Source organism: Laetiporus sulphureus, assembly GCF_001632365.1.
Source record: "Laetiporus sulphureus 93-53 unplaced genomic scaffold LAESUscaffold_4, whole genome shotgun sequence".
Classification (NCBI taxonomy): domain Eukaryota; kingdom Fungi; phylum Basidiomycota; class Agaricomycetes; order Polyporales; family Laetiporaceae; genus Laetiporus; species Laetiporus sulphureus.
Window position 1 is genome coordinate 1,087,922 of NW_024468513.1, and position 10,415 is coordinate 1,098,336.

At 51.1% G+C, this 10,415-nt stretch overlaps 4 protein-coding genes across 4 annotated transcripts; all 4 read right to left on the reverse strand.

Annotated features, from left to right (window-relative positions):
• Window positions 1–372: 372 nt before the first annotated feature.
• LAESUDRAFT_693485 (S-adenosyl-L-methionine-dependent methyltransferase) lies at window positions 373–2,004 on the reverse strand (the record flags this gene model as incomplete). Its single annotated transcript, XM_040906165.1, has 6 exons — window positions 373–715; window positions 763–970; window positions 1,034–1,090; window positions 1,141–1,385; window positions 1,444–1,570; window positions 1,620–2,004. 6 exons carry the CDS (start codon window positions 2,002–2,004, stop codon window positions 373–375), a joined length of 1,365 nt encoding a protein of 454 aa, XP_040768731.1.
• A 1,050-nt stretch (window positions 2,005–3,054) lies between these two features.
• LAESUDRAFT_360272 (NAD-dependent formate dehydrogenase) lies at window positions 3,055–4,716 on the reverse strand. Its single transcript, XM_040902162.1, has 8 exons — window positions 4,579–4,716; window positions 4,453–4,527; window positions 4,358–4,402; window positions 4,254–4,307; window positions 4,132–4,194; window positions 3,681–4,035; window positions 3,486–3,628; window positions 3,055–3,433 (listed from the first exon to the last, which is right to left on the reverse strand). The coding sequence occupies exons 1-8, from the start codon at window positions 4,582–4,584 to the stop codon at window positions 3,098–3,100; spliced, it is 1,077 nt and encodes a 358-aa protein (XP_040768732.1). The 5' UTR covers window positions 4,585–4,716; the 3' UTR covers window positions 3,055–3,097.
• A 1,006-nt stretch (window positions 4,717–5,722) lies between these two features.
• Window positions 5,723–7,386, reverse strand: LAESUDRAFT_644252 (EXS-domain-containing protein; the record flags this gene model as incomplete). The annotated part of the gene is made up of 4 exons (XM_040903846.1): window positions 5,723–6,338; window positions 6,396–6,617; window positions 6,676–6,870; window positions 6,929–7,386. 4 exons carry the CDS (start codon window positions 7,384–7,386, stop codon window positions 5,723–5,725), a joined length of 1,491 nt encoding a protein of 496 aa, XP_040768733.1.
• A 1,587-nt stretch (window positions 7,387–8,973) lies between these two features.
• Window positions 8,974–10,161, reverse strand: LAESUDRAFT_755622 (uncharacterized protein; the record flags this gene model as incomplete). The annotated part of the gene is made up of 4 exons (XM_040912043.1): window positions 8,974–9,329; window positions 9,385–9,412; window positions 9,464–10,026; window positions 10,086–10,161. The coding sequence occupies 4 exons, from the start codon at window positions 10,159–10,161 to the stop codon at window positions 8,974–8,976; spliced, it is 1,023 nt and encodes a 340-aa protein (XP_040768734.1).
• Between the last annotated feature and the right edge of the window lie 254 nt (window positions 10,162–10,415).

Below are 10,415 nucleotides of genomic sequence, written 5' to 3' on the forward strand. Positions count from 1 at the left end.
CCTGGGGCCGACGACGTCGCGCTCGCTGGCGGTGGAGACCCTCCCGGAGGAGTTCGCTCGACACCTATGCCCTCCATGGTTGATTCGCTGGCAGTCGCTTGTTGGGCGCTTATAGCGGACATGGTGGTACGGGAAAAAGAAGCGTGTGTGGCAAGTAAAATATTGCAGGCGATTGATATATCCCCTTCCCCTTTAAGTGTGTCTACTGAATGTTTAGAATCATGTTCAGTCACAGCCGAGCAATCCGCACTCCAGCTGCCTACAAACTTAGCAGGTAAGGGACGATCCGAGTCGCGCCCTTCACTTGAAGATGCATACGATGAGCTTGTGTACACCGATAGCCAACGACACCGAGTTCAAACAATCCTGGAACTACCCGGTATAGTCATCCCTCCTCATCTCCGTAATAGAGGTCAGCCCGCGACACTCGTATACCTTCGTGATCTTCAGTCCTGAACGCGCCGCTAGTATGCTAAACTCCTCTACGGTGCGCTCTCCTCCCTTGAACATTGTGAACATGTACAGGTCGTGCATGTTCGCGAATGAATGTCCATATCCGTAATTCGCTGGCAGCGGTGACGGCGCTGACCTCAGGTAACTGGAGCCCACTGTGGTTTGCATCACGTTGTCTGCTATCAGGACGCGCGAGTGAAGGCCCATTGCCCTGCGAAGGTGCGACAGAATTGTGACACAGACGTCATCTTCCCAATCGTGACTGCAGCAGATTAGTGCGCTGAAAACAGGCATGACGGGTATACATACAGTATGTGGCGTAGCAAATACACATCTGCGCCTCTCGTCGGTTGTTCAGTGAAGAAGTTGTGGGCGACGAGTTTGACTCGCCCTGATGACAATGACTGCGGAAGTTCCTTCCGCCAGACAGTCGCGGCCTCTTGAATAACAACAGCGCGATCTTGAACGATAAATTGTAATTTGGGGTACCGCTTCGCTAACTCCATGCTCATCCCACCTAGGACGCCATAGTGCTGTTTCAGTTATTTGGCAGAACATGAGTTGAAATGGCGTAATGTACCGATACCCGCTCCCACATCGACAACCACGCTCGATCCAAGTGACTCCCAGGGAAAGTCTAGTGACATCCGTTAAGAATTCATCGGAAACATCGGAATGTAGATTCACCGTCACATACTGCAGGGGCCTGAACATGCCCTAAGCCAAACTCCCACATGCCAGCTTTCCAGATCGCTCGCTCCGGTCGAGGGGCGATGGTCCCGTCTGGAAGTTCGACCGTCTGCTCAAGCCATTCCCAGAAGTCTTTATCTGTCTCGTAGGCCTCCTGGAAAGCGGACTTTCGCGAAGGCTTGTCGAACGAACCGTACAGGACTGTGGGCAATTTATCCGAGGCCGTATATACCTCCATGCAGCTGACCACGAGAAATATCAGCGAGGCAGATCGGGAGACGGCAAAATCGCGAGGCCCACTTCATCAACAACCAGCACCTCAAAGGCTCGTTGCGGACAAGATGTTGGCTGGCTGTATTGTTCACATAATAGTTATCCTTCACCTCGGCGAAGATGTGGATGGTGCAAAGACAGCGAAGGACGCGTCCTTCCTCTTCAATCAGAAGCATCGAAGTTTATACAAGCAGAAAAGATACCTAGACTCTGCGCGTCGATACCAACCTGTCGACTGATACCTTGGATTGAGATGCCTTCTTCCGGATCGGCGCCGTCCAGGACATCAGCAATGCGTGATTCTGCAGCAATACGCAAAGCTTGCGACCCGAAGTAGGAGTTTATAACTTCGGTCATCCGGACGATGGGATCGTGTACAAGATCGATGCCCATGCCACATGCGCCGATGAAAGTGCGGCGCGCCTCAAACAACGTAGGCGACGGCAAATGGGATCGTTCCGCTGGAGGGGTCTGCTCCTCGATCTCCCATTCTTTGATGACCACCTCTGCTGTATCGGCAAGGAGCCGCACAAGGGACCTCAACTGCTTCGCCTTCTGGACTACGGGGATGCTGTCTATGAGAGCCATGGAGAAGGAACACACAAAAAATCACGTCTCTCCACATCCCTTATATTCTGTGTTAATGTGCTCGGAGTTCATTATCAACTCACCATAAATACTTCCTTCCAAGATTAGTATTAGCTCCAAATGGCAGAGAACATCATGTTTTGGCCCCACTCAGTTGCTCCAGACTTCCGAAATCTCTATTGTCACTATGACATCCTGTCTCTATCCGGCGGCGTTTTCTCAGAGAACACGACGTCCGGGGCTACGATCGCTGAGCAACTCTCGGGGAGCCGTTATCTGCTTCTTGAGGGTCAGCAGTTCGTAGAAGAGAAGCATTCTAGGTAACAAAAAAGGGGGTCATGTTCCATCGTGACACGCTTGTGCGAATCAGTACGATCCTCACGGCGTTTTCTCGCTTTCCCATTTCCTTCGCTCGAAACCAGCGCTGACGTGATCTTCTATAGACTGCATCTGGACTTACGTCTGTCCGAAATTACCTCCGAGGGCTACAAGATCGAAGACGTAGACTGATGGATTAGTTGAGCTGGGATCCACCCTTTGAGGCAATTGGTGCTAGTTTTACGAAATGAGGCCGTGCTTGCGCAATCGTGGATTCATTTAGCCAATGACTTGGAACTTGAACGTCTTCCGAGTCGTCTTTCTGTATCTACATGGGATGCCTGACTTTCTTGCATCATGAAATCGTGCGAGCATATGTAGGTCCCCTTACTTATCCCATGGTAGTGATGAACCTTGATTCTGTACATCTTGGCGTCATCCTCGTCGCTTTTACATCCGTGAGAGTCTTGACTATCGTGTGGGCGTGGACGTTCTGGCTAAGCCGGCCACTGATAGAATGTACGCTGAACTATCTTGAGTAGTGGTATGGTTATAGTGAGAGCGAAGGAAAAGTCATACCTGCCTCGGACATCATCAAACCAACGCCGGTGCGTCTGTCCACATCAATGGGGTTCGCGCACACGAGCGAGTCACGATATCATCCATGCATATAAGGACATATCTTACTAGATTGCAGCATACTAGAACAAGGGAACAAGACAGGGATATCGACTGCGCAATGACCAACTGCATTGATCGCCTGGGCCGTGAATACTCAGCGTTGACCGTATGCCTTCGTTTCGTACTTTCCGAGGCCGACAATGACGTGCTGGGGGTCTTGCGGCTTGCCGGTCAAGTAGTTTTCGAGAAGTTCCCTGGTACCAGCAGCGTAACGCGCCTGCGCATCCAGCGTCGTGCCAGAGTAGTGAGGCACCATGCCGTTTCCTCCGCCGAGAGGGTTCTTCATCGTCCTCCAGGGGTGGTCTTTCGGAGCAGGTTGTACGTTCCATACATCACCTGCATACCCAGAGAGTTGACCACTCTTCAACGCCGCAGCGACAGCGTCCCTATCGCAGATGGCGCCACGAGCAGTGTTTACGAGCCAAGCACCCTGGTGAGACCAGACTGAGCCTTAGTTCGGGGAGCAATTGAGGATAACGAACCTTCTTGAAGTGCTTAAGGAGCTCAGCGTCGATAAGGCCCCTCGTACCCTCATGCAACGGGCAGTTGACGGTCACGACGTCACACTGCGCGACGAACTCCTTTAAATCCTCCACGCGACGAACGTTAATGGCCTTCGCAGCATCTAGGGGGACAGCAATCAGGCGCTATACAACAGGGTATCACAATGGACGTACGCTCGGGAAGGGGATTGTAGTCGTAGTACAGCAGCTCCTTGCAATCAAAGGGCACCAAACGCTGAAGAACGCGGTAGCCGATACGGCCGGCGCCAATGGTACCGACGACCTTGCCTTCAAGGTCAAACGCGTTACGTGCGACCTCGGAAACAGCCCAGTCACCGCGCTCAATCATCTCGTGAGCAGGAACGAAGTTGCGGACCAGGAGCAATATGCTCATGACCACGTGCTCAGCCACAGAGACAACGTTCGAGCCGGAGACTTCGAGCACTTGAATATGGCGCTCAACGCAGGCGTTGAGGTCAACATGGTCGGAACCGACGCCCGCAGTGATGCAGCACTTCAGATGCTTAGCCTAGATTTGACATATGCCATAAGGTGTCGATGAGCGCCGAGCAGGAAGCGAAAATGTGAGACCAAAGAGACCAGCTGAGCACGAAAAGACGCTTGCCTCTTCGATGAGCTCACGAGTGAGATACCCAGGGTGGAACGGCGTGGTGATCAGAACCTCCGCCTGAGCGGGACGGGTATCAGTATCATAATCATCAAGAGCACTCGAGCAAATGCACTCACGTCCTTGATGTGCTTGTGGAAATCACTGGTGTGACCGTCCTTATCATCGGTCACCTTGACGTCGCATGAGTGGAGATTCTGATAATCTATTCGAGGATACCTACGATAAATTCGTGGCCTAGCGACTCCAACCATGGCCGTAAGGCGAGCTACATTCCTCTCATCAGTAACACAGATACTGCGCGATTGCGACACAGACCTGATTCTCAATGGTACCAAGGAGACGGGGCTCCTGCTTGGCGGCCTCGCCGCCACTGTAGAGGACAGCCAAAATCTAGTTTGATAGGTCAATAGAGCAGCATATCTGGGAGAGAAGCGTATTCGCCTTCATATTAGAGGTAATTTACGGGGAGGCGAAAGGTTGCTGAAGATGGGGCGGATCTGGCGAAAGGCCTGAAGAATGGGCATCACCAGTGCGATCCGGAACTTTATATGCATGCCAGAACGCCATCCGGGTGAGATGCCTTAGCTAAGGGCAAATTCGGCAAGGTCAGTAGCAACTCGACAATTCCGACCTGCTGACTGCTCAAGCATAAGAGATTCTATCCATATTCAGAGTACACCGCGCAGCGGGATGGGAGCACGAGAACGGGTATTCAGCCACGATTGCCCAAAGCGGAGTGCCACGTGGGCATGCGCGCCGAGTTGCTCCTTCGACGATGCTGCAAGAGGACATAGGACAACATGTTTTCGCGTACTAAACGCCTGAGGCGATGTTCACCCGGCCGTCGTCTCCGATTGTCCACGACCTCGCGCGCCCTCAGCTTACGGCACCCGCTTCTTGCGCCCGGATGTTCCGTACATAGATATAGACCGTGTATCAGGCTGTGATGAACTTTCAGACAGCTGTCTTGTTAGCCCGTCTTGGGTATCATCTGATACGGACCTTCTGCTAGTCTGCTGGTCATGAAACCAAGGCTCTCCGATGTAAGGCACGAGTCCCTCGAAATGTTCTTGGAGACTCTTGCTGACTACGCATCTGGTCGGGTGAATAGTATCTTGAGAAATTAGCAATCCGGCTCCCGCGTGCTCTGTCAGCACGTCCACACGAGACGTGAGCGACATCTTCCGAGCTCTCCACTCCTTTCCGGAGTCGTAAACAGTTCATGCACTCTTCCTCATTGGTATGAGCGAATGCACGCAGGACCGACGAATCGAAATTTGCCGCCTGCTTTGTTGCCTCACGGCCCGATGTATTTTTACCGGCGTCCCGCCCATGTGCCAAGACGTTCCGGTGCTTCGTTCATTGTACTGGTCGTTTACCATCCCGAGACGTCCGCGGACCAATGATTGTCCACATAAGCCACACAAGTTACAAATGCGAGCGGATATCGTTGCACATGATAGTCAATAGACAGAACCTTCGTACCTATGGATTACAATCCATCTGTTGGGCCTCTGAAAGATGACCGCTGATACTACTCACCTCTGCAATGGCATGTACGCGGATAGTCGAGAGGAGCTATACGTTATCCTCCCGAAGAAGCGAATGCAGCATCCTTCGGAGAAACCATTTCATACTCATCCTCGCCGATGCTCTCCAATCGGTTCGTGGGAGGAGGGCTGCGCGGGCGCACATCTTGATTTACCACTTCCCACTCCACTCGGATGAAAACCCACATCCACCGTCGTACAACTTCGGCAAACTCGAAACAGAACATCACCACATCGCCTTCCGCATAAGCGTGTAGATGGCTGGACAGCTTCGCGCTCCACGTAAGGCGGAGTACCAAGTCCACAATAATTGCGAACGGATAGACTGGCAACGGGAAGAGCAACGTATGACGAAGCCCGTACGGATGCCATAGTCGTCTCGGATTGGGCGTAGTGTGCACATCGCCACCTGCGAACGACTCTTTCGACCCGTCGACATCGGCAGGAGGAGAGGGCGGCTGTTTGCCCGATGAGGCGGTTCGAAACTGCATGGGGAATAGTAGCAAGGGACGCGGAAGGGACGATGCGAGTCGTGATTGGCGATGCACAAGTTCAGGATCGGATGAACGCGGGACGAGGAGATCAAAGCCCCAGTCATTGGTTACGTCCCACCAGAACGAGTACAGTGAGTTTACTACTGCAGCAAATAGCCTGAAATGGACAGACATTGCTGAGTCATGAACCTGTGTTGAAACGGAATCTGCTAACCATAGTCGAAATAACGCATGCTCGCCGTGCCAAACTTCATGGCTTGCCGCTTCGCCCTTTATGGCAACCAGTTCCGATACGACGATGCGTTGCGCTGCTGATAAGTATATGACAGGGAATGACGTCGCGTATTTCATTGCGTTGAAAAGAGGTCGCTGACTCTCGTTGGTGGGTGATCTGTACTCAACAAGGCATTGCCTGAACCGCACTGCATATGGCAAGCTGTATTGCGATTATTACCTCTGCATCGAGATTCGATACAACTAGATCGTGAACGAACCTCATCAATGTTGGTAGGATCCAACGCGTCCATCCATCCTGCGGCGGTGTTACAATGAGGCTCCCACCAGGCATGAGCATGCAAAATGACAGCCAGACGTCTCCTAGTACCTTCGCAAATGACGTACAGACATCTGCAAAAACCACATCGGCGAAGTGGATCCGACGAGAAGGAAATAAGCATCGACATATCGAGCTATCTCAAGCTCAGTTGAGGATCTGCATGCTGCGGAACAGGTTGGATAGAGACTCACTAGAGAAACTTGTCACGTTCTGCTTTCGCAATAATGTGGAAAGGAGAGATAAGAATCATCAAGACAACCAATATCGCGACCGCAGGTATAAACTTGAATGCATCTACGCGAGAGATGTCCCCAAACGTCGCGTACCTGTATATTGACCAGGTCGCGACAGTCCAGAGTGCATACTGAGTGAAGAGTTTGTAGACGGGTTTGTAGAGCGCTGCAGAGTTCCTGGAATATCTCCACCTTGAGTTGACTCGGCCATCCAACGGTGATGATGAGACAGTTCGAATCCTATGTGTATCATAGTGATCCAGATCAAGCACAGAGCGAGCATCCAGTCCCGCGAAGCGCAGTCCATGCAGATTCGCCGCCCATCCAAGTATTCCGAGTCCAGCGAGGGTCAAGACACGGAAAGGTAGCGGAAAGGTAGCGGAAAAAGGAGGTTCGGCTAGGGTATCATCAGACATGGCAATGCTGCTCAGAAGTCGTGATGGTTGGACGAAAAGCAGACTTCGAGAAGTGTAGAGAAAGCAAGGATGAGGGGGCACACCGGTTATGCCCTCACTGTGCGTTCTCCTTTTCGTTGTCGTCGATAGCGGCGAGAGTGCTACGTGTATGAAACTCAGCTACGTGTATGAAACTCAAGTGCAATCATAACTAACTGACATCGCTGAACGTGCCACGTGGCGCTTTCCTGCCGCCACATATGGTATCACGTGATTATCTTCCCAAATTCCAACTCCAACCCGTGGATGACTGTCGCAAAAATTCTGTAGAGTTTATTTCGAAATGCAACGCTTTCGGCCGCGAGGATGAAGTCGATGACCGTGGTGCTTTCCATCCTTTGATATGTGCGCTATCTTTAATTGAACGTAGTCCATGTACTGTTTGGGCCTTTCCTACATCCGGTCTAGACTGATCCTATTTGTTCCTACGTCTTATTAACTTCGCAACTAACACGAGTAGGTCACCTCAAGTACCTATGGGGCAGGGAATGCATCGAACCTGCCAAATAGCAGTACAGTATGTTATGTGTACTTACTGTCGCATGTCCAACCGCGACAGAGTAAACACCTTTAAGTGGTTAGTGTTTTACAGGCAAACATCCATACTCTGTTGCTCCCGGGCGGGGGAGGGGGGGACGTTAGCAGCACAGTCGGGAAATCCAGCCTATAAATAGCAGAAACATCGGGCTTCCAATCGTACTGAACGGCAACTTGAATGAGCTTCTGTAGACGAAGATCCTTCATCCACGAGTTCTTCCATTCATCGATGCGGTCAGATATCATGCTGTGCAACCTGTATCTCTTGGAAGTTGCTTTAGCGACTTGTCTATTCGGCTGATTGATGAATGTTACTTGATTATTCTTCTTTGTGCCGAGTTTGAAGTTTTATGTCCTGTGCACCAATTCGAAGGCATGTGTATCATCTAATTTGACCTTAACAGCTTCACAAGAAGGAAAGGCCCTCTAGTCAGACGATGTCGCTATCAGTATTTATGGACTGGGGCATATGCGCAGGACATTAGAAGTTCCAGAGGGATTCACCGAGATTGTTGTCCGGAATACTGGCCTTGCGAGGCTACTGCTATGGTGACTTCGGTGATGTTCAATCACTGTGTCCATCGTCGGCTTGTTCGTGGACCTCTTCGGAATTGTTAGTTGACTGCATTCGGTGACTGTCCTTTGCACAATCAGATAACGGCTGACGTTAAACGTGATACGATCTATTGCGAGATAGGTATACTGCTGGACGGTATATATGAGTGATCCACAGGAGAATGCTCTGGTATGTCGGGGTATGTGTCGCATTCTACGCTGTCAGATGCTCACAAGACGTCCATTGCCTTGATAAACCTGCCGATGAGGTGGATAGCTCTTCTATGTCGATGTGATAGATGCCCTGCAAATCGAACGACCAAGTATTCAGATCTTGAGAACAGACAGCTAAGTGCACACAATTGAGACAATAAACGGAACACATCCGAACGTTTATACCGAATGTCGGCAGGACTATCTCCAATTTAACTGGCATGAAAGGACGTACCCTATGAGTCACTTGGTTCTCAGATGCTTATCCCGAGCTCGACGCTTTGCTTCCTCCAGTCTCTTGCTCTCCGGAGAGTGAGGCACTGTAGCGGGCGCTTTGAGCACACGCAGCATACGGATGTCGGCGTAATAATTATCGGTCTTTTGGACGTGACGGTGGCTGATGCACGCCTTGACGTGAACGACCGCTCCTCTGAGCTGTGCTTCATATTCATTCGGAAGAATGAGCTCCTCGTCCATCTTGTATGCTGGCAAAGTGCACTCCTTGAACTGCTTGGCTCTGATGATCTTCTGGAGCTCTTGCTGCGCAATACCGTACTCGCATCTCCAGTTCGTCATGGAGAAGGGATCGTCGCTGCTGTCTAGCAGAAAGATATTATTCATGGACTGCCCAGATTACTGATTTAAAGAACATACGAATAACAACTTCATCGGGCTTCACTCGCTGCAGATAGAACCATCAGTTACATTGCGATTTGGCATTTGCTGTACTAACCTCGAAGATTGCATGCCTGACCTTAACACTAGTAGGATCCCACTGTTCGTCAATGATGGAATTCGTCCTGTTGCATGTAGCATCCTTGGTCATTTTGGAGTTGATGATACTCCGGAAGCCATGTAAAACGTTGTCCCAATTAACTCCAAGTTCCTTCCACTGGGGATTGGTGGGCTCTATGATATGGGCTCGCGCCTTCGCTGCGCTGAACTCTTTATCGAAACGGCCATTCCATTTGCCGCAAGCGGTGAGATAATAGCGGGTCGTGGTAGGGTCGATCTCTCCAATCCACTCTACCTCCGCTTCTCTTCCTTCCGGCTCAGGCGCACCTTTAACCACGAGAATATCGTAGTCTCCGTACTTGCGCCATTCCACATATTCGAACAGCCTGTTGGAAGCGACGTAGAATGATGAGTTTGACACCTTCGTAACTATCTGCTCAACAGGATGCTCGGGATTCGCAGCAGATCGCCGTGGCTGCAAATGAGACGAGCCGCTCGGCTGGGACGGCATCTGAGCAGCATCTTCAACAGCTAACGACTGTGAGGGTGGAGGTGTGGTTGCTGAGAGGAGACAAGTCGATACACTTCACATCGTCAAGCCGGTCGTGATCTGAACGCACCATGCGACCTCAGTAGCTCATCTTCATCCTCATCGTACGGGAGACTTCGCTTCAGACTCGCTCGTTTAAGAACCATCGCGAAACGAGGCCGATGTCGATGACTTTGATGTAGGAGAATGCACGCTACTCTCTGATCAAGATAAGGCAACGGGCGAATCTTGCCAATGCGCGACAGCAACTCGGCTCTTGCCGAGTCACCGTGGGATACGACGCCGAATCCAAAATGCGAGATCATAGTTGACACTTTGCGCAACTAGTGCGTCGAACAAAGTTATGCTTTTATATTGAGCGTATGCGGTGGTCATAGATGAAACTTGAACGAGATGAACG

Excerpts from the sequence above, each read along its gene's own strand:
- LAESUDRAFT_360272 (XM_040902162.1), bottom strand. Across the intron at positions 4,308-4,357 it reads CGCTAGGCCACGAATTTATC|GTGACCGATGATAAGGACGG; the intron begins GTAGGTATCCTC and ends TGCGACGTCAAG. Across the intron at positions 3,629-3,680 it reads CTACAATCCCCTTCCCGAGC|ATGCTGCGAAGGCCATTAAC; the intron begins GTACGTCCATTG and ends CTGTCCCCCTAG.